General features: G+C 38.5%; 1 protein-coding gene across 1 annotated transcript; it reads left to right on the top strand.

The window, feature by feature from the left end:
- Window positions 1-22,370: 22,370 nt before the first annotated feature.
- Window positions 22,371-23,481, top strand: LOC111189984 (B-cell receptor CD22-like). The gene is made up of 3 exons (XM_049469527.1): window positions 22,371-22,692; window positions 22,776-23,027; window positions 23,128-23,481. Exons 1-3 carry the CDS (start codon window positions 22,371-22,373, stop codon window positions 23,400-23,402), a joined length of 849 nt encoding a protein of 282 aa, XP_049325484.1. The 3' UTR covers window positions 23,403-23,481.

Below are 23,481 nucleotides of genomic sequence, written 5' to 3'. Positions count from 1 at the left end.
CATTAGAGTATAGGTCCCGGGACCGTGGGGAGGAGTGCATAAATAATACTATAATAGTACAGGGTACTGATTGTGTATTAAGCAGGGTTAGAAGAAGGAAGGTGAGACGTGATTATTGGGGCTAAATTACTCTGAGTCATTAAAATCGAATGAGAGAACAAAATGGGATCCCAAGTAACTAAAGAATTGAAATTTAATCCAAAAATTCATGACGCAGCTCTTTTCAATCAAATGAGCCAAGACTATATGTGTATGTCTGTGTGTGTGTGTGTTTATGTAGTGTTGTTCAAAGGTTTGGAATCATTAGCATATTAACCCAATATACATATATTAAAGTAGGGCAGAATATTGAGCCATGCTGGTACTGTTCAATGTAACATGTTTCATTATCTTTATGGAGAATGCTGTAGAATTCTGAGGATGGCAGTTTAGTGAATATGTGAGACTGCTTCATGTTTAAATAGTAGTGATGAGTTATGTACAAATGTCCACATTGTGAAAGTCATCCCTGATTGAAACAGAAAAGAGATGAGGATTCCAGGCTTTTGATACAATGTGTGTGTGTGTGTTTCTGCGTGTGTTGAATAAAGCAGTGAGAGAGATAGACAAAACATCTCTTCTCTGCTATCTTCTATCACATTTGGTGTGTGTGTGTGTGTGTGTGTGTGTCTGTGCGTGTGTGTAAGTGTGTATGTTTCTAACATTTGTCTAACTCTGATATTCTGTAAGCGAATCTAATGATGAATATAATGTGTGTGTGGCTGTGTCAGAATCGCTCCCTATTCCAGAAATAGTGCACTATATAGTGTGTAAACCATTTTTGCAGTACTGTTTAAAACCGCAGCAGTACATTCTGTTCCCTATATAGTTCACTATGAAAAACCTAATGCATCACAAAATTTAGAAATTCCAAAATATACTATAATGCAATGCAGTGCTGTTGTATTAGACGTCCTCAGAGCAGGACAAACATGGTTTATTGTTTGGTTGTTCCATAATTCGTTTAGTAAATAGAAAATGCTACATAGTGAAAGAGTTAATGAGTGAGCCATTCTGAACACAGCTTCTGTCTTCATGTGGTTTAGGCCTTTTCTATTATTATTCTTTTTTATTGAGACTGATTTCAGCTCAGTCTCAGCTGAATGAGATTTAAAGAATACACATATCTAATTTCTCTAGTGGTTCTCATGTATCTCAGTCTATGCTGATCTTTTGATTCTCTTAATGAGGATGGTAGATTTTAGAAACCAGTAAGGAAAGATCTTACTTTCTTTGGAAAGCTTTAATTTGACAAACTTAATATTGTATCTATTACGAGCTGCAGTGAATTGGGTCTCTCTTTCTGACTTTTAAACAAGGAGACATCAGATGTTTAAAAAAAAAAAAAAAAAAAAAAAAAAAATGGAGCTTTTTGTTTTGCTTTCCATATGTTTTCTATTTCTCGCAATGAAGAACTTGCTTGCATATTCTTGGCTATATTTTGAGTCCCCATCAGAGCACAACAATATAATGTTAATGTTTATACAGTTTAGAAATATCAAGCATCGTTTGGCTGGAAATAATTTTTGTTTTAGTTATTTCATGAGGCTAAACAATTTTTAACCATGTTAGAATTCCTTTCAGGATTTCTTTTTTTTATTATTATTTTTTTTCTTTTAAAGTTTTTTTTGGAGGGATTTTTTCTCTTTTGACTGATTGTTGCTCAGTGCTGTTTTCTGGGTGTTTGAGAAGGCGGGGGTGGTGCTCATCACAGGAGTTTTGACCCTCAGAGACAGGGTCCTCTGCAACAGTACTGTAACATCATCTGAACCAGAGCACTTCATTAGGAGAGTCTCAGATGAGAGACTGTGTTTGGTCCAGCTGTCGGTCGATGGCTGAACTGCGTCTTCACCGGACCTGCTGTGATTGAAATGTTACAGCACTGGTCCAGGAAACTGGTTTCAGATCTGGAAGAACTGAGCGATCAGAGACCGCTTCAGACAGCACCTGCTCAACCATCAACACCACCCACCCCCAGCAGCCAATCAGCCCAGTGGATTCACCCCTCAGCCTGAGCCAGCAACAGAGACGTGAGACCAGATTTTTTATTTTTATGCCTGTTTACTTTTTTCCATTAAAAGGAGTGATTTTATTTAATTTTTGATGTTTATGCCTCATGTAGAAAATGTTTGGTTAAACTTTAAATCTGGTGGTGACTCAAATTATGACTGTTTTACCTTTCTTTTTAAGAAAAAAAAAAGGGAGGTTTTAGCTTTTTTGGTTTCTCTTTTAAATAGTGTTTCTCATCAAAAACTTTGATGAATTAAAAATAATATCTAGTTCAGGGAAAAATCTTTAATTTCATTGTAAACAGTAGCCAAACATGGTTGCTGGGCAGATTAATACATTAAAGGCCTATCACACATTGGCCCTCAATTTTCACTGGAAAGTTTTTTTTTTTTTAGGTTTACATTATGTAATTTATGTTGCCTAATGACTATGATTTGTATAAAACATTTTTAATAACAATCATCTCCATTAAGGCTTATGTAAGGGAAGTTGTTTACTGGCTTTTGACAAAATTAATACATATAAACTCAGATGTAGTTGTAACTAGCTAAAGTAACCAAGCATGCTGGCTTAAATAAAAATCAACCATTTAAAATCTTATTAATACATCAATGTAGACTATCAACTACAAAAAGAGCTTTGCTTGCTCCAAAGGTTTTTTAAAAATATATATATAGGGTAAGATAGAAATCTTTCTCTTATATGTGCATTAATATTAATGCTAAATTAATTCAATATATATAATAATAACTAGCTTGCTAAACCACCAGCTAACAGTCTTGCAACTATGCCAAACAAGTGAAACTTAAATATGTTTTTATTTTTTGCAATTAATTTACAGGTAGCACAGTTCGCAAAATATATATTGGAACTGAACAAGGAAAATAAATATTAGGCCAATAACTTCAAACAGGACCACTGCAGCTCATAGCTTCAAAATCACTGTCATAGGAACTAGTTAGTCTAAACTTAGGTGGACCATCCCTACAACAGCTTGTGGACACAACTCCACACACATTAAAATTCTAACATCAGCCAAATGTTTTTAGACTCAAGTTAACAGATGGAAAATAAGTTTACGAAGGATATAGAGGAAATGCACTGACTGCATCATACTCATCAGTGTTTTGGAAGAACTGAACTCTCTACTTAATAACTAAAATAAAAAGGGGGTGTTTTATGCTCTTTGTGTGTTCGCCCTCAAATAACAGCACTAATCAGACTAAATATTCTGAACAATGCTTTAAGGATTTCTGAGTATGTGTAAAGTTGAGGATTGTTTGTCTACAGATTGGCATTAAGAATTTTGGCACATAACAAACTATTTTAAAATAAATAAAACTAAGATTAATCTGAAGTGCACAAATAAGTTTTAGATGTGCTTCAAAGGAAGAACTGGGTGATCCCTGATGGATATAAACTGATAGAGAGTTACAAATCTTTGGTGCATAAATACAGAATGCAACGCTAAATGTTCTCAACAAATGAGCTGGAATTGTCGATCTGTCAGGAGTCCTGATATATACTTAGCTGCTAAGCCATTAAGAGATTTTTACACTTTTTACACTAAATGAATATTAAAATCCAATCTAAATAATCTTCTCTCTTTTTTATGTGTGTGAGTTAGAACTGTAGCTGCAGCATTTTGACCACAATGTAATTTGTAAATTGTAGAGAATAATAATTGTAATCCAGAGAATAATGCATTACAATAGTCTAATCAAAACAAAGGTGTAGATCAGCTTCTCAGCATCTAGTGTAAGAAAATGTCTAATTAATGTATAAAAAATATATACATTATTGTGGTTGAAGATTAAATTAGACAATGTGAAAGGTTAAAAGAAAATATGAAGGCATTTGATAAATAAATGTTGAGACTATGTATTCTATAGTCTAGAGCGAAAACAGTGACAATGTTGAAAAACATTGACTTGATTTTAACACTTTTAAACTTCATGTTGTAATTCTGGAAAAAAAAAAAGAGAAAGTTAATGTAGTAAAATTTGTTTATGAATCTTCTCAGATCCATGGTGGGCATGACGAGGCAGGGAGAGTCCGGCGTGGGGACTGGTGTGCAATAGGCCCCAGCATGTCCACAGCTGAGATGAAGAAACACTTGTTCTCATACTCTGTATGCGGACACTTGTCATTACTCCCGGGGCTTCTTAGGCGTTATGTAGACCATCATGGAATCTTGGATGATTCCATTTGGTCTAGAAGGGGGGAGTGAAGGGTGTGATTGGAGATAACCACACCTTCACACTCTTATTCTTAAATGTTTTATACATTTATATATACAGTTATTATTTTTACTGTTCACTTTATAATTCACTTAAAGACCTTATGATCTCTGCTCTCTTTTTAACTGTCACTATGACAAGGCTTTGGAGGTTGTTTTTTTTTTTTTACTTTTTTCAGGAATCAGGAAGGTCAGAGTGTTTTCATCAACAGTGAGAGCTGTGAGGAGAATGTGACCCTGAGTGGCAGAGAAGCTTCACTGCTGTTCTGCTGTTCTGGGACCAGTGCATATGAACTAGGAGACAACAAGTTATCTGAGTGAAGTGCTGGAAACCTCTCCTCAGATAGCCAGAAGATCTTTACATCCACTCTTTTCCTCTGTCTCATCTTCTCACAGACTTTAGGACACTTAAGGACTGTCTGCTGTGTTCATGAAGGACACAGTGCTGAACAACATCATGATAAGAACCTGTTGCTCAGACAGGCTGGAGCTAATCACGTCATTAAAACTGGACAACATGCTGTTAACTGGACTCTGCTGACGTAATCATATTGATAAGTTCTGTACAATCACATGTCATTTGCAAAATGTATAACTGCTTGGATGAAGTATGAGGAATTCTCTCTGGCCCTCGACTGGCTTTAGTTTATTTCTTTCTTTCTCTCTCTCTCTCTCTCTCTCTCTCTCTCTCTCTCTCTCTCTCTCTCTCTCTCTCTCGCGCGCGAATGTGTTGACCTATCGAGATTTTATTTGTTGATGTACTTTTACTCTTTTCTAATATATATATCTATTAATTTTTGTTCCGCCATATGCAGAAGAAAGGCCAGTTTCCTGCAAGTTACAGTAGATACAATAGAGTTAGATACTGCATTTGGGCTAGACCGTTTGTTTAATGAAGGTAAAGAAAATTAGCTGTAAAAAGAAAATTTCATTATTGATTCAGAATCAAAGGGGGGAGTGTGATGGAAGGTGTTTATTGAAATGATTCATAATCAATGACGTGTGATGATTCATAAACAATGACGACTATTAATGATATTACTTTTTGTTCTATGCGATGATAATGTGTACTGTGACCATTCTACCCTCAGTGAGCTTTTTTGAAATGCTGAGTAAGAGTTTTCTCTATCTGGCTATGTGTATGTGTTAAGGAATGCACGTCACAGTTGTTCTACAAATTCTGGCGCCAGGGTCATCTTCCTTTCTGCTTGCAATGTTTTGAGAACCAGCCTGATATGCTCACTAAGGGATTATGTCATATCACATGTCAGAAGAAGTTGACGTGTCACAATGGTGGCACTGTGCCCATAATTGGGAAGTAAGGGATGGGAGGATCTAAAAGGTATAAAGAGAGCTTGGCACCTCTTGCAAGGCAGGAGTTCACTCTGTATTCATTACGTGTGGCTTCTCAATAAATCTTGTTACTCATTCTGATCAAGACTCAGAGACTCTGAATATTTCTTTCTTCCTGTCATTATTTTTCCACCACACCTGCCACTTTGCTACGTCCATATTTTGGGTCTAGTCTTATGTTACAAAAGTGAGGAAGGAATGGACGTAAGTGCAGAATAATTATTTTAATAAGTAAACAAACTAAAACAAACAAACAAACAAAATAAACCAAAGTTACACTGAATACATAACTACTAAACACTAAACTTGAAAACAGGACTCTAACAAACTGTAAGAGACAAACCTGACCACGGCAAACAAACCAACAAAAGACTAGACAAAGAAGGGTTGAAACAAAGGGGCTTATATACACATGGAGGGAACAGGAAACTGGAAACACCTGAGGATCAATCAAGAGGGGGCGGGGTTACAAATAACTAATGACAGGGTGGGGCTAGGGCAGAGACAGGACCAAAACAAAACAATAGCACATGGCTGGGAAACATGACAGGTAAACAGAGGGGCAGGAGCACATGGGACCAAATGAGGGAGAAACAGAAGACAGACATGGGCTAAACCGTGACATATTGGGCTATAAAAGCGTGAAAAAGAGATGTACCACGTTTTTGCCCCCTGCCAAAAAGTGCACCACCATGGGCACTAAAAAACGATAATGTGCTAAAAACGTGTAAAATCAGGTGTTGTGTCAAATTTCCTCACCTCTGCCAAAACGTGCACCCCCATGGGCACTAAAAACATTTTTAAGCTACAAAAGTGGGAAAAAAACAGGTGTTGTGCCAAATTTGGCACTCCTGCCAAAAAGTGCACCCCCATGGGCATTGAGAATGCTATGGGGCTGCAAAAGTGTGAAAAAGAGGTGTTGTGCCAAATTTGGCACCCCTGCCAAAAAATGTGCACCCCTATAGGCACTAAAAACACTTTTGGGATGCAAAAGTGTGAAAAACAGGTGTTGTGCCACATTTGGCACTTCTACCAAAAATTGCATCCCCAAGTGCACTAAAAATGCAGTGGGGTATAAGATAGCAATGAGCATCACAACATGTCTTGCACAGGATGTAAGGTCCTGTATCTGTAGCGTCTTGGGCCGCATTCCTGCCAATTCCCACATCATCCTTCCAAAATCCTGTTTTTAAATCTAGAGATGAATCTGTGTGATTAGAAACACCTATAAAATAGTATAATACAAAATTAATTAATTAAAAGTAATTAAGAGGCTATTAGCACGAGTAAACTCATACTATATATATATATATATATATATATATATATATATATATATATATATATATATATATATATATGCTTTTTTAATGTATGTTTATTATGTTTATTAATGTATATGTAGGTGTATACGGTGGTGTGAAAAAATGACTTTTTATTTTTTTCATGTTTCTCTCTCTTAAATGTTTAAGACCATCATCCAAATTTAAATACTAGTCAAAGACAATATAAGTTAACACAAAATGTATTTTTTAACGAAGGTTTTTGTTATTAAGGGTGAAAAAACCTACATGGCCTTGTGTGAAAAAGTGTTTACCATCTGGATATTAGTTCCACTTCTCTTTACCTAATTGTTTTAATTCTGCCAAATTTGAGGGTTTTCCAGCATGAACGGCGTTTTTGGATGTTCCACAGCATCTTTGGATTTTGTTTTAGGGTCTTTTGAGACCTCTTGGATGAGTCGTCACTTGGCTCTTGGGGTAATTTTGGTCGGCCGGCTGGTCACTCCTGGGAAGGTTCACCACAGTTCCATGTTTTCACCATTTGTGGACAATGGCTTTCACTGTGGTTCTCTGTAGAAATGGCTTTATAACATTTTCCAGACTGATAGATCTCAGTTTCTGATTTTTTCTTTGGATGTTGGCATGATATCTAGATTTGAGTATCTTTAGGTCTACTTCTCTTTGTCAGGCAGGTCGTATTTAAGTGATTTCCTGATTTTGAACAGGTGTGGCAGTAATCAGGTGTGGGTGTGGTTAGAGAAATTAAACTCAGGTGTGATAAAACACAGTTAAGTTATGTTTAAACTGGGGGGTAAAACAATTTTTAATACAGGATCATGTAGGTTTGGATAGTTTTTCTATCTTAGTAACACAAACCTTTATTTAAAAACTGCATTTAGTGTTCACTTCTGTTGTCTCTGACTAATATTTAAATCTGTTTGAGGATCTGAAACTTTTCAAAGTGACAGGCATGCAAGAAGTAACAAATCATGAAGGAACAAACACGTTTTTACACCACTGTATACTGTTGTAGAAAAGAAAATGAAAGGTGGGCTACTCCCACCTCTCGTCCGGGGTACAACTCCCCTGCGTGTTCGTTTGATAGAGAGAGTCAGACAGTGGAGTGAAGTTGAAAGCAAACCAAGTATTTATTACAAAGTGCTGAATATTCAGGAGAACCCACACATGAAAGACCGTCTAACAGCCGTCTCAGTAAGAGTTCTGACCCCCCTTCTAATCTGACTCCACGTTTATACCCCAAAATGACGTCAAGCCTGTTGCTGAGGCGTTGTTAAAATCATCTCATGTTAGCATGCACGTGTTAGTACTGAAGTTTCACGTGTCTGACCGGACCACTAATGTTTGGCCTTGACTGTGTTCTTCCAGAATGAAACATCGTGGCACTATCTGTGTGAGTGCGTCACCCCCCGCTTTGAAGCAGAGGTCTTTTAGGGAGGCACTCACTCATCCAAAGGCTGCTTTGATCTAATAGCCTTTTTTGTAGCAATCTAGCCCCGTACCAGTCGAATTGATGACCGTTAGTTAGGGTCATGCAGTATTAAACAAAATACTTCAAGCCTGAGCTACATCTCATATGTTATATGTTAATGTGTTAGTAAATGTATCATGTGGGTTAATTTGTCATATAATAAAGTCTGTGTTAGTCACATGCCATATCAAACAATGTTTTACTATATGTGTAAAGGATATATTGTGATTATTGGTTAATCTTTTATATAAATGCGTGTAAAATACACTGAGTAATAAAAATGATCAGATACAATGTGAGTATTGGTTATGCATATTGAATACAAGGTTTCACACAATGATTATGTCACTAAAATAAGTAATCATAACTGAAAGATATTTATCAATCAACCCAAAGTATAATTAACTGAAAGATATTTGTCAATCAACCCAAAGTATAATAAACAGTTACTCTTTAATACACATTTAAATATAGAGTTAAAGTCTTTCACTGTATTTTAAAGAGCATTGCATGTATGTTCTGTTAGTGGAATATATTGCTGTATTAGGGTGGTGTTTCTGTGAATGCTTGCAGCTGAGGGTGTTAACCACATGTTTAGCACGTTAGTGCTGTAGTTTACTTGCTGCTATGCTTTGTAACTGAGAAGTTAGATTGATATTGTGATAAAAAGAGCTTTTAAGAGACCATGATCTGAATCCTTAGCTCTGAACAACATGAACATAAAGGCCTGGTCTTTTAGCAAGACTTTAGTAACCATAGTAACCATAGTTAAAAACAACAAGGGTCTTAAAACTGAGCCTTGTGGAACAACATATTAATGTCACGGGTGCCAAATGTAATGTTTTTTTTTAAAAGGTGACTTTTAATTTATTGTACTTTTATTTTATGGACTTTTATTTTGTTGGGCTGCCGCAGCAAAAACAATTTGATCTAAATATGGCTCAGCTGCGGCTGGTGAACTTGCGCTGTTTGAGCGGAACTATTTAACAGGCTCACACTAGCCCATCGGGAGAGCGGAAGTGCAGGACCAGGGACGCCGCATGCGGATGCGGTTGGGGGCTCTGACTGAACTGGGAATGACTCGCTCTGACTGAACTGGGAATGACTCGCGCTGACTGAACTGGGAATGACTCGCTCTGACTGAACTGGGAATGACTCGCGCTGACTGAACTGGGAATGACTCGCTCTGACTGAACTGGGAATGACTCTCTCTGACTGAACTGGGAATGACTCTCTCTGACTGAACTGGGAATGACTCGCGCTGACTGAACTGGGATTCGAAGGAATCGAGTGGCCGCTGGTTGAATCACTGATCGAGAAGGTGAATCGGTGAGGCTGTGTTGGCTGGGGGAAGGGTGTGGATTCGACTCACCCTTCCACAAAGTTAAGTTTCTATTCTGAGTCAGTTCTGAACAAGTTGCTGTCTGTGGGAAACGGAGCGGCTTTCTGTTCATGTTAGTGTTTGCCCTGTGTCTGCTGCAGCGCGCTGGGAAGCCACGTGGACCTGCCGGTCTGTATGAGAACGTGAGAGACTCTATTGCAGCGGCGTTTGTCTGCTTCAAGAAGCGTTGTGAGGAGAAGGAAGGGTGAGAACCCTCACACCCTTCCCTAAGTTAAGTGCTATTTCCCCCCATATTTTGAGCAAATTCTACTCTTGGCTCACCACTAGTATTAGTTTTTAAGTACATTTTTTTTTTTTTTTTTTGGTTTATTGATATTGTTTACTTTGAGTTATTAATAGAAATTAGTTTCTTTCTACTCTGGCTTCTGGTTACATTTAATTTGCTATTTACTTATTTTTTTGTGAAGAGTGTGTGGGTTTTTCTTCGGTTTTGAGTTATATGTTAATTTGTATATTTGAATTGTGGGGTGATCGAGTGTGCAGTGGTGTGTAAGAGTGAATATTTAGTGATTTACCAGTTCTAGCCAGCAGAGATATTTAATTTGTTATATTTTTATTGATATTTATTTAGTGTTTTTGGTTAAATGATTTAGCTAAATTTTAAATTATACAATTTTAGTGACTGCTTTTGTTTCTTTCCTTTTTCTTTTTTGGTATATTGTCAGTGGTGAAGCCAACAAAAGACACTGTGGACTGTTTTTACTTCCCTTCTTGAGCTGCTGCCAAGGTTTTGGACTTCTGCATGGACTTCTGGAGTTCAGCAAAATCTGATTTCTTAATTTCTTTTAAGTATATCTTATTTTTCTATTGTTTAATAAATGATTGTGAAACGTATACCCTCTCTGGTGCATTACTGTTGGCTCTACTGATCCCCAAGGTGTATGTAAGTTTTTAAATTGGGTTTTAAAAAGGGATATTTTTGGCCCATTTTAAACTAGCCCGTGACATTAATGACTCTACAGTGAACAGTAATTGCTTAGCATTAATTAGCTTGCAGACCACTATCCTGTTAATGTGTATGTAGATTTAGGTTTAAGATGTCTGCTATGTTTGCGTGAGATCCTGGGTTCAGATCCTGGACATGCCCATATTCTGTTAGACCTGGTCTAGGATCAGAACACAACAGAAAATGAGAGTGGCCTCAATTGCCATTGCCAAACTGAAATGGTAAATATGGTTTCAGTATATATATATATAGTCACGTCTTTGCCCTTTTTCCTGTCTGTTATTATGTGTCTGTGTGTTCCCTACGTGATTCATACTCCTGCGTTTCTTCCCCAGTAGTTTTCCATTCACCTGTGTTCATTTGTAGCTCCGCCCAGGTGTTTCTACTTCCCCTGTGTTATGTAGTCCTAGTGTTTCAGTGTTTGTTCCTCTGTCCTTGCTTTTTGTTTTTTTTTGTTTTTACTTGTTTTGATCCTTCTTTGTTACGTTACTCAGTTTGAGAGAGTAGTACGTTTTATTATCAGTTAAACACTCAACCCTGCCTGAGTAATCTGGATCTACCCTCAGATCAGTTGGCTCTTCCTTGGAACCTCTGTATATCATACAAAATGCTGCTTTTAGTTTAAGTGTGCCTAAATCTTTTGGAAGTGTAAAAGTGCCTTTATTAAACACTGTAGATCCTTTTTAAAGCACATATTTTCTGCTGTTTGTACGTCACAATCCAGTCTGGTCCAGAAGCTCCTGAAACAAATGATGCAGTAAAGATCTGATTACAGAGGCTGGAGATTCTGTAGACTACAGCTCTATGAAAATAAGGATAATATTACATAATTGAGGGGATGTTCAGCTTTTACCATCAGAAAGTGTTAAACCTCCTCCCCTTTATAAGACTGAGACGTAACAAAACACTTTACCTGAAGAATTAACTGCATTTACACTAATAATTCATAAACTGATTCTGATTCTGAGAGAAACTACAAAGAGAGAAAAGCTCTGAGTGTTCATCAGAGAGTCTAATTCTAGTCTAGAACAGTTTAATGATCAGTTCAGCAGTGATGGAGTTACAGTAGGATCTTCTGACTCACCAACAACCATCAGCAGAAACACCAGAGGAAGAGGAGGAGGAGCCATCCTGAGTGACATCATCAGCCTGCACAACATCAAACAATCAGACTGTTTCAGAATAACCATAAATAAATACATTAACATACAATTTTACTCACATTTTAATACATAATTAACATGTTTTACTTAAAAATACACTGTATACATACATTTATATGTAGAGTACATCATTTTATAGAAATCATTTTAGCATAACCATCAATATTGATCCCTCTCATCCAGTATTGAACTAGAAATTCAGATCAAATATTCAGTTCAAAAGCTACTTTTACGATTGATTTTCTACAGTTTATTAAAAATATTGCAGAATAAACTACTGCAGATCAGTAAACATTTAAATATTGATATAAATATATAAAGATTATAGAACATTTCAGACAGTAAAAACATATTCATCAAGCATTTAAATTAAAATTCAATCTGTTCTTACCTCTCTTTACTGAGTGTCGTCTGCAGTGTGAGAACAGCGAGTGAAGACTGAAGAAACAGATCAGAGGTTAAAGCTGTTAAAGCTTGTGTTTTTTTCTGGTCCTGCATTCATATACATATAATACTGCATCAACTTCCTGTTGACAGAACTGTCAAACTAAATGCACACAGTAATAAGCTGGTAGTGCTCTGCTAAATCATTTAACTCAATTCAGTTCAGTAGCTTTTTACTTACTACTTATTACTGGAATTAAAGGGTAACATGTTCAGTATTTGTCTTTTAAAACTATATAATAAATATAATTAAACTATTTAAAAAACACATTTAAACACAGAGTAGAAAAAGTAAAGTAAATATTCTAGAGATTTCAGCCCCAATCACCAATCATAACCCTCTACCACTACTGATACTGATCACAAACCACACAAACTACTTTAACCTGAATCTACTGCTACAGACAGTCCTGCTGCACGAGGGCCTGTACTTGTGTCCTGTGCACGAGGGCCTGTACTTGTGTCCTGCTGCACGAGGGCCTGTACTTGTGTCCTGCTGCATGAGGGCCTGTACTTGTGTCCTGCTGCATGAGGGCCTGTACTTGTGTCCTGCTGCACGTGGGCCTGTACTTGTGTCCTGGTGCATGAGGGCCTGTACTTGTGTCCTGCTGCACGTGTGCCTGTACTTGTGTCCTGGTGCACGAGGGCCTGTACTTGTGTCCTGCTGCACGAGGGCCTGTACTTGTGTCCTGGTGCACGAGGGCCTGTACTTGTGTCCTGGTGCACGAGGGCCTGTACTTGTGTCCTGCTGCACGAGGGCCTGTACTTGTGTCCTGCTGCACAAGGGCCTGTCCTTGTGTCCTGGTGCACGAGGGCCTGTACTTGTGTCCTGGTGCATGAGGGCCTGTACTTGTGTCCTTGTGCACGAGGGCCTGTACTTGTGTCCTGCTGCATGAGGGCCTGTACTTGTGTCCTGGTGCACGAGGGCATGTACTTGTGTCCTGCTGCACGAGGGCCTGTACTTGTGTCCTGCTGCTTGGTTACAACTGTTTACTTGAGTAAACAACATTTGACCTGACGTTGACCTGAACACAGATCTCTATCAGCCTCCAGAGCTTCACACATTTGCATATTCTCACTTTAGAAGATGGGCCTCCTCACAGTTCAGGTGAAGGTCAGTAAATGATTTCATTTCCTCTGTAGCTCTGAAATAAACCCCAGCAGCAGAAACTCATCTCCTTCTTACCATCAGCGCTCTGGATTCAGAAGATATAAACTCATAATTTAATACATAATTAAATATTAATAATGATTACTTTATGAACATCTCCACCAATCCTGATGATCATTAAAGTGATAATTCTGCTGTTATTGAAAAACAGTAGATAATTCATCCTGTACTTTTCTCTTTGGTCGTTCTGGACTGGAATAAAATCACAATGAATCCCCCATTAAAGAGAGAATGCCCCCTAATCCTGTCTAGATAGGTCTAAATGTGTATTCAGTCAGTGGTGCACCTGTGTTTTCTGTTGTCAAGATAGCAATACACCAGAAATGTACCTGAACTCCACGCCCATCAGTGTAGTGATCTAAAAACAAAGATTGTTCAACATAGTTGTTCAGGGGAAGGATACAAAAAGTTGTCTCAGAGATTTAACCTGTCAGTTTCCACTGTGAGGAATATAGTCAAGGACAATCCACAGGTGACTCTGTTTGTGGCGTGCTTGCAGGAATGGCTTCTTTCGCATCACTCTCTCATACAGCTTCTCCTTGTGTAAAGTGCGCTGTATTGTTGAGCGATACACAGTGACACCATCTGCAGCAAGATGATGCTGCAGCTCTTTGGAGGTGGTCTGTGGATTGTCCTTGACTGTTCTCACCATTCTTCTTCTCTGCCTTTCTGATATTTTTCTTGTTCTGCCACTTCTGGGCTTAACAAGAACTGTCCCTGTGCTCTTCCATTTCCTTACTATGTTCCTCACAGTGGAAACTGACAGGTTAAATCTCTGAGACAACTTTTTGTATTCTTCCCATAGAGCAGGAGGGGGAAAGGGGGGTCATCACAAACCTCATTTCAATCCTGAAATATTACTGTGTCCATCAGTTATTAGATATATCAAACTGAAATGGCTGTTGCAAACACCCAAATATTTACAACTAAAAATGATTAAGATTAATAGGGGTGCCTAAACTTCTTCATATGACTGTATATTCAGAAGCTCTGCTGCTATTCAAACAATTCGGGCAGATGCCATGAAAAAAGCCTATTGATGGGGTGGAGGACAGCAATGAGCATCATGACACACCTTGCCCTATATGTGTAGCCCCTTGGGGCTCATTACTGCCAATTCCCGCATTTTTCTTCCAAAGTCTGTTTATGCATGAATATGTACAGTATCTGTTTGATTAGACCGTTATAAAAATATGTCAGTTATGTTAGTAGTTATAAGCAGGGATTGAAAGGCTATTAGCATGAGCTAGCTTGCAGACTGTGATCTTTGATAGATCTGCTAACAATAAGCTGCACAGGAAACCAGTTAAAAAAAATCAACCAACCTCACATGCATTTATCAGCTTAAAACCTCAGAGCTGTTTCTTCAGTCGTCACTCGCTGTTCCGGTGCTGTAGATAAGAGGTAAGAAGAGCTGACTTTTAATATGTGTACTTATTATTATCTTTTGCTTAAAAAAATAATATATATGCATAGACATGTTTTCCTCCTATATGTATCAATATACGTATGTGTGTGTATTTTAAAGAGCATTGGAATATATATTCTGTTAGTTTATAATTTCTGTATTAGGTTGGTGTTTTCTGTAACCACAAGCTTAGCTCTTTAGCGCTGTAGTTTACTTGCTGTTAGATTTATAATTGAGACTTTTAAATATAATTTTGATTAGAAAATCTTTTAGGAGACCATGATCTGAATCTTTAGGTCTGATCAACATGAACATAAAGGCCTGAGCTTCTATCAGGACCAGTGCAGGACTGAGTTTAAAGTGTTTTTGTTGTATAGACTGGTAAAAACATGAGGGGCCTAGAAGAGAGCAATGTGTGAAATGTAGAACCAGAATAAACTGCATGCACTTTAACAGCTTTAACCTCAGCGCTGTTTCCTTTCTGACACTTGACAGCTAAATTTTATTATACTCTCAACGGCCACTTTATTAGGTACACCTTGCTAGTACGGGGTTGGAGCCTTTTTTGCCTTCAGAACTGCTTTAATCCTTCGCGGTACAGATTCAACAAGCTACTGGAAACATTCCTCAGAGATTCTGCTCCATATTAACATGAGAGCATCACGCAGCTACTGCAGATTTATCAGCTAAACATCAATGATGACAATCTCCCACAATTCCACCACATCCCAAAGCTGCTCTAGTTTTAGGATTGAGATCTGGTGACTGTGGAGGACATTCCAGTACAGTGAATAAACTCATTATGTGATTATTCTGCTGCTGTAGATCATCATCCTCCTCAAGGTTGGACGTCGTGTTGTGCTGATGTTCAGAGATGCAGTTCATCTTCTGCAGACCTCGGTTGTAACGAGTGGTTATTTGAGTTACTGTTGTCATTCTATCAGCTGGAATCAGTCTGGTCGTTCTCCTCTGACCTCTGACCTCTGACCTCTGGCATCAACAAGGCCAAATTTGCTCCCACAGAACTGAATTGATATCAGCTCACTGGATATTTTCTCTTTTTCAGATCAATCTCTGTAAACCCTAGAGATGGTTGTGTTAAAAAAAAAAATCCCAGTAGATCAGCAGTTTCTGAAATACCTAAACCAACAACCACGCCACGTTCAAAATCACTTGTGGATACAATAAAATAGCTTTATTGACAGGAGTAATCAACGAAACCAGGGACAATACCAGAGAGACACAGCGTAAAGAAACCATACCATAATTGTGAGACAGTCCAGAGTTCATACACAGGCAGGCAGTATCACAGGGCAGGCAAAAAAAGTACAATACACAGTCCAGGTCATACACGGAAATCCAACACAAGGGAAAAGGCAGAAATCGTAGTCGGTAGAAAACAAAAACAGGATCATACACGGAAATAGACAAGGGCAGGAGAAACGCTTTGTATTGCAGGATAAACCAAACAGATACTCGGCAGAGTGTGAGCGTGAGCATGGTCCATATACACTGAGGGAAATCAGTACTCTGGACTTCCTGGAGGTGTCATGTGGTGTGTCATGTGATCGGAAGTGAGTGTGGTGTCATGGTGTGGTGCGTTCTGGGTATTGTAGTTGGAAGTGTGAGAAACGCAGATATGCTCTAATTGTTTGAACTGCAGAAGATCGTCTTGGCCACATCTACATGCCTAAATGAATTGACCTGCTGCTGTGTGATTTATTGCGGTAGTTATTTATTCTCATTAGACTGCAGAAAATCAAAATTCAAACTAGCCTTTGAACTAAATGTGCTAAAATATTCCTATTTCTAGTTCAGTAACAATTTAACTAAGTAAAAAACTTTAATTATGCATTAAAATGTAAGTAAATCTGTATATTAATGTATTTATTTATTGATTCTGGGTGATTTTAGTGGGCTATTAAGGGTATTCTGAAACAGTCTGATTGTTTGATGTTGTGCAGGCTGATGATATCACTCAGGATGGCTCCTCCTCCTCCCCTTCTTCTGGTGTTTCTGCTGATGGTTGTTGGTGAGTCAGACGATCCTACTGTATCTCCATAACAACATTGCAACATCTAGGAAAAACAAACTTATAGAAACTGCCTGGCAACCATGTGGGTCGGTATATCACTTCGTATACCGTACCAACCACTTAGCAACAGCATAGCAACAACATGATAACTGCCTAGCAACTTCTGTTAAATGCACTTTCTAGGTGTACTGCACTGAGTTTACTAGTGCATCTCCTAATTAGAGTGTACTAGGAGGTACACTACAGAGGTGTACTAGTGATTGTACTAAATGGAATGTACTAGTGAACATACTACATGTAGTGTACTAGTGATTGTACTTAATGGAATGTACTAGTGAACGTACTACACGTAGTGTACTAGTGATTGTATTAAATGGAATGTACTAGTGAACGTACTACACTTAGCGTACTAGTGATTGCATTAAATTGGCATTAAACATATGGCTTCAGAAAACCTGCAGGTCAAACGGACTGAACTTCATTGACAATTTCAATCTGTTTTTTGGGAAGAGAGAGTTTTTCAGGCGAGATGGACTGCACACCAACAAGAGAGGAGTCAAATTCCTGTCAGAGAACTTCATTTTTTCTCTGTGCAACTTCTCTGTTCCCACTGGTGAAGACACGTCAGCTTTAACACCCAAGGACACTGTCTGCACTACAGAGACACAACATCCTCCCCCCACAGAGACTGCGGAGTTATCGGACGGGAGCCATGATCTGCTGTATCAGCTGCCGGAAACACCGCAACTGCATGAACACTCCACACCATCCTCCATCTCCACCTCATCATCATCATCCTCCATCTCCACCCCATCATCACCCCACCTGAACTTCCCAGCAACCATGGAGAAGCTGGTATCTGCAGGGACAAGACTGACGCTTTCTCTGTCAGCGAGTCCTCAGGTACAGCGGAAAATCAGCACAACTTCTCCTCCACAGTCACCTACTGCCTCACGGACCCAGCAACCCCCATTCTCAACACCACTACACTCCCCAATCAAGGAGTTAGTAAAGGGGACCAAAATGAAGCCCAGTGAGCATGAACATGAGGAAGTATTAAACAAACTCCCCCCACAACCCAAAAAGAAGAGGCAAGCTCCTAAACCACCGGACAGACAGCTCCGCTCTCGACTTCTTCACCAGCAGGAGCCCCTCCCACCTCCCTCCACCATAAGGGAAGAGGCCGCCACAAGTAATCCAGCAAACTGATATCTTTTGGGTCCGTGCTGCTACAGTGGTGAAGTCAGCAGTACATGTTTTCAAAACAAGTACGGACCCTGTGTGCCAATTATCTCCCCCATTCCAGTTCTTATCAGAAGCAGAAAGAACAGAGAGTATAGGTCAGATAATGTGAATATATCCAACTTGCAGTATATAAATTGTAACCCACAGGCTTTGGAACAAAATGCACAGGTTATTAAGTTAGCTCTGCTAAATATCAGATCTCTTACAAACAAGTCCTATCTAATTAATGATTTTATTACAAATTATGGGCTTGATTTTCTGTTTTTAACAGAGACATGGTTAAATTCATGTAGTGCTGAAAGTGTATTAATTGAGTCGGCTCCACCAAACTTTAACTTTTTAAATGTCTCACGTACCGGCAAGAAAGGTGGAGGTGTAGCTATGCTGTTTGATGATACATTCCAATGCAAGCAGTTATCACTTGGTGACTTCACATCTTTTGAATATTTAGGTGCAGTTTTAAAAGGGACACCAAGAATATTACTAGTAATTGTCTACAGGCCTCCAAGGTTCAATGCTGATTTTATTGATGATTTTACAGATATGCTGTCTTTTATTTCTACTGAATTTGATCATTTTATTATTGCTGGTGATTTTAACATTCATATTGATAATCCCAAGGATAATTATGCCAGAGAACTCTATGATGTATTTGACTCTTTTGAACTCTCTCAGCATGTGACTGGAAGCACACACTGTCATGGTCACACCCTGGATTTGGTTATTTCGAAGGGTCTCAACATATCAGCCTCTATTAAGGATGTTGCACTGTCAGATCACTACTGTGTATTCTTTGAAATGTGGACTTCAATACACAGTGAAACCAGACAGATTAGGTACAAGAAAAGGCAGATAAATGACATGACAGCTGAACTTTTTGTGAGCAAAGTGTGCTCTGCACCATGCAAACCATCAGACTCTGTAGATACTCTGCTGGATAGTTTTAACTCAAAAACTGCTAGAGTTTTAGATGAGATTGCACCAGTTAGAGTTAAAACCATGCCATGCAAGCAGAAAGCTCCATGGAGAAATGATGCTGCAGTTCAGCTCCAAAAGAGAGAATGCAGAAAGGCTGAGCGCAGATGGCGTAAAACCAAGCTTCACATTCACAAAGAAATTTTTAAAGATAGATTGCGTGATTACAATAAAATAATGTGCACATGTAGACAAACCTACTTCTCCAGCATTATTAACAATAATATTAACAATAGCAAAGTTCTTTTCACTGTGGTTGACAGACTAACTAACTCATCTACATATATGACCTCTGAGCTAGTTTCAACTGAGAGATGTAATGAGTTTGCTAAATTTTTTAATACTAAAATCCACAATATCAGACAAGCCATCAGTACATCTACATTCACCAACGAGCCCTCGTGCTCTCCAAAACCATGCATCATAGTCAACATGTCCCAATTTAGCACTATTAATGAAGAAGTTTTAATTGATACAGTGAGTCACCTCAAATCATCCACCTGCAGTCTTGATACATTACCAACCAAGTTTTTAAAGAATGTGTTTTACTCAATATCAGCAGACATTCTTCAAATAGTAAATACCTCACTCATGTCGGGTGATTTTCCAAATTCATTAAAAACAGCCGTTGTGAAGCCTCTCTTAAAAAAGAAAAATTTAGATACAAACTTATTAAACAATTACAGACCAATTTCTAATCTACCATTCATTGGAAAAATAATTGAAAAAATTGTCTTCAAGCAAGTTATGCACTTCCTGTCCATAAATAACTGTCTAGACCAATTTCAGTCAGGTTTCCGGCCCAATCATAGTACTGAGACTGCGCTTATTAAGGTTATCAATGACATTCGCTTAAACACAGACTCAGGAAAAATATCTATTCTACTACTGCTTGATCTCAGTGCTGCTTTTGACACCATTGACCACAACATTCTCATAGATAGACTTGAGAACCGGGTTGGAATTTCTGGAACTGTCCTAAAATGGTTCAGTTCATACCTTCAAGGAAGGAAATACTTTGTGGAAATGGAAAATAATGTTTCTGAGACTGTGCCAGTGACCTGTGGTGTACCCCAGGGTTCAATTCTTGGGCCACTCTTATTTAATTTATATATGATTCCTCTGGGTGAAATCATGCGTGACTTTGGGATATCTTACCACAGCTATGCAGATGACACTCAGATCTACATGGCCCTCTGCCCAAACAATTTCAGTCCCATTGACTCACTGTGTAAATGCCTTGAGCAGATAAATAAATGGATGGGACAGAACTTTCTGCAGTTAAATAAAGATAAAACAGAGATTATTTTATTTGGGAATAGTAATGAGAGGCACAGACTAGCTGCCTATCTGGATTCAAAAAGCCTGAAATCTAAAGAACTAGTGCGTAATCTTGGTGTACAAATGGACTCTGATCTCACTTTTAACAGTCACGTCAAAGCCGTCACCAAATCAGCATTTTATCACCTCAAGAACATAAATAAGATCAGAGATTTTCTGTCTAAAGCAGATCTGGAGAAACTCATCCACGCCTTTATTTCTAGTAGGATTGATTACTGTAATGGACTCCTAACTGGACTCCCAAAAAAGACCATCAAACAGCTTCAGCTGATTCAGAATTCAGCAGCCAGAGTTTTGACTAGAAGTAAAAGAAGGGAGCACATCACCCCCATCCTTAAATCCCTGCACTGGATACCAGTCTGTTACAGAATAGACTTTAAGGTACTGTTACTGGTCTATAAATGTGTTAATGGTGCAGGACCAGCATATTTATCTGATGTGCTCCAGCAGTATGAGCCGAGCAGAACTCTCAGATCATCAGGAACTGGTCAGTTAGAGCTGCCTAAAGTAAAAACTAAACATGGAGAGGCAGCGTTTAGCTACTACGCTGCTCTTAAATGGAACCAGTTAACAGAGAGTGTTAGAAGAGCTCCAACACTAAACATGTTTAAATCCAGACTGAAAACCTACATGTTTGATCAGGCCTTTAGCTCAGCTTAAAACACTGCAGCTCCGCCCACTTTTATTCTGTAACGGCACTTTTATATTATGTTTTTTTCTTATTTTAATTTTATTTCCAATTCCTTGTTGTTCTTTTACATGTTTTTAATTTTACTTCTTGACTCTTATTTTAGTTTTTATTTTCCATTTTTACTGTTATTCTTTTACATGTTTTTTTATTATTATTTTTTATATGACTTCTCTGTGTATTTTCTAATTTGTAAAGCACTTTGAATGACCGCTGTGTATGAAAGGTGCTATATAAATAAACTTGCCTTGCCTTGCCTTGCCTTAAATGGAATGTACTAGTGAACGTACTACACTTAGCGTACGAGTGATTGTACTAAATGGAATGTACTAGTGAATGTACTACACGTAGTGTACTAGTGATTGTACTAAATGGAATGTACTAGTGAACGTACTACATGTAGTGTACTAGTGATTGTACTTAATGGAATGTACTAGTGAACGTACTACACGTAGTGTACTAGTGATTGTATTAAATGGAATGTACTAGTGAACGTACTACACTTAGCGTACTAGTGATTGCATTAAATGGAATGTACTAGTGAACGTACTACACTTAGCGTACGAGTGATTGTACTAAATGGAATGTACTAGTGAATGTACTACACGTAGTGTACTAGTGATTGTACTAAATGGAATGTACTAGTGATTGTACTACACGTAGTGTACTAGTGATTGTATTAAATGGAATGTACTAGTGAACATACTACACGTAGTGTACTAGTGATTGTACTAAATGGAATGTACTAGTGAATGTACTACATTAAGAGTATTGCAGGGGTGTACTAATAAGAGTACTACATGCAGTGCACTATTAAGATATTCAGTATGTTACTAAAAGAAATGCAGAATAGTTGCACAGCTAAAGTGGTTCCATCTGGTTGTTGTGGTATCCCAAAATGGTTGCAAGGTGGTTGCTGGTCATGTCTTTAAATGTTTGAAAAATAGTTGCTATGATGTTGCTAAGATGTTGCTAAGATGTTGCTAAGTCACCCACCCTTGATCCCTCTACTTTCTATGTTTTAGAGTTCTTTTGAAGCTGTAAACGACAGTAAGTCTGACTGTCTGATAATCTCCAGCCTCAGTAATCAGATCTTTACTGCATCTTATGTTTCAGGAGCTTCTGGAGCAGAGTGGAGTATGGATTACATCCAGCAGGAAATATGTTCTTTAAATGGATCTACAGTGTTTATAAATGGAACTTTTACACATCCAGAACATCTTATAGTCAAACAGAGGATTTGGGTCATAGATCCAGTTCGAAACAAAGAGCCACCTGACCTGAAAACAGCTTCAAATTTCTCAGACAGGGTTGAGTATTTTGTTGATGAACAGAATAACTTCGCCCTTAAACTGAGTAACATAATGAAGGAGGATGAACATGAGTACTGCTTCAGAGTCTTAACAAATGTAGAAGGTCAGAGATGGATGAGAACTCCTGGAATAAAACTCAGAGTTACAGGTAAGTTAAAGCAGAACTTCTCAATGTTTTCCTGTTCTAATAAATCACTTTCACACTATTGACAGTTTTTGAAATGATCTCAGAGCTCCATGTAGAATCTCCTGGAGAAGTAACAGAAGGAGAATCAGCAGTTCTGACGTGTAAAACCACCTGCAGTCTGACTGATCCAACATTCATCTGGTACAAAGATGGACGTCCTTTAACCACAGAGATGATCCAGAAGAATCAGCAGCTCCACCTGCAGACAGTCAGCAGTGAGGATGCAGGCAGTTATAGCTGTGCTGTAAGAGGATCTGAACATCTCCCCTCTACTGCTCAAACTCTCAGAGTCAGACGTGAGTAAAGTTCTCATTCTTCTCTAAACTCTGGGAATGGTTGAACCACACAGTGATATTAGAGATTAGCAAGAAACGCTAAAGTCAGATCTGTCTCTAGATCCTCCAAAGAGCGTCTCAGTGTCCATCAGTCCCTCTGGTGGAATAGTGGAGGGAAGTTCAGTGACTCTGACCTGCAGCAGTGATGGAGACCCACCTGTGGAGAACTACACCTGGTTTAAAGAAGGTGGAGACTCACCTGTAGGATCTGGACACAGTTATGTTCCTCTACAGAGTGGATCCTACTACTGCCAGGCTCAGAACCAACATGGAGCTCAGAGATCAGCTGCTGTACCGGTTAATATCAATGGTGAGACACTTGATTATATAGATTGACCCTCTTAATTCTGTAATATATTTGTGTGTAATATCTCAGCAGGTCTCTGGGTGGCGCTGTATGCAGTTGGTGGAGTGG

This window comes from Astyanax mexicanus, chromosome 21 (assembly GCF_023375975.1).
Source record: "Astyanax mexicanus isolate ESR-SI-001 chromosome 21, AstMex3_surface, whole genome shotgun sequence".
Taxonomy (NCBI): Eukaryota; Metazoa; Chordata; class Actinopteri; order Characiformes; family Acestrorhamphidae; genus Astyanax; species Astyanax mexicanus.
The sequence above is the reverse complement of the archived record's forward strand: the minus strand, read 5'-3'. Positions and strand labels throughout refer to the sequence as shown.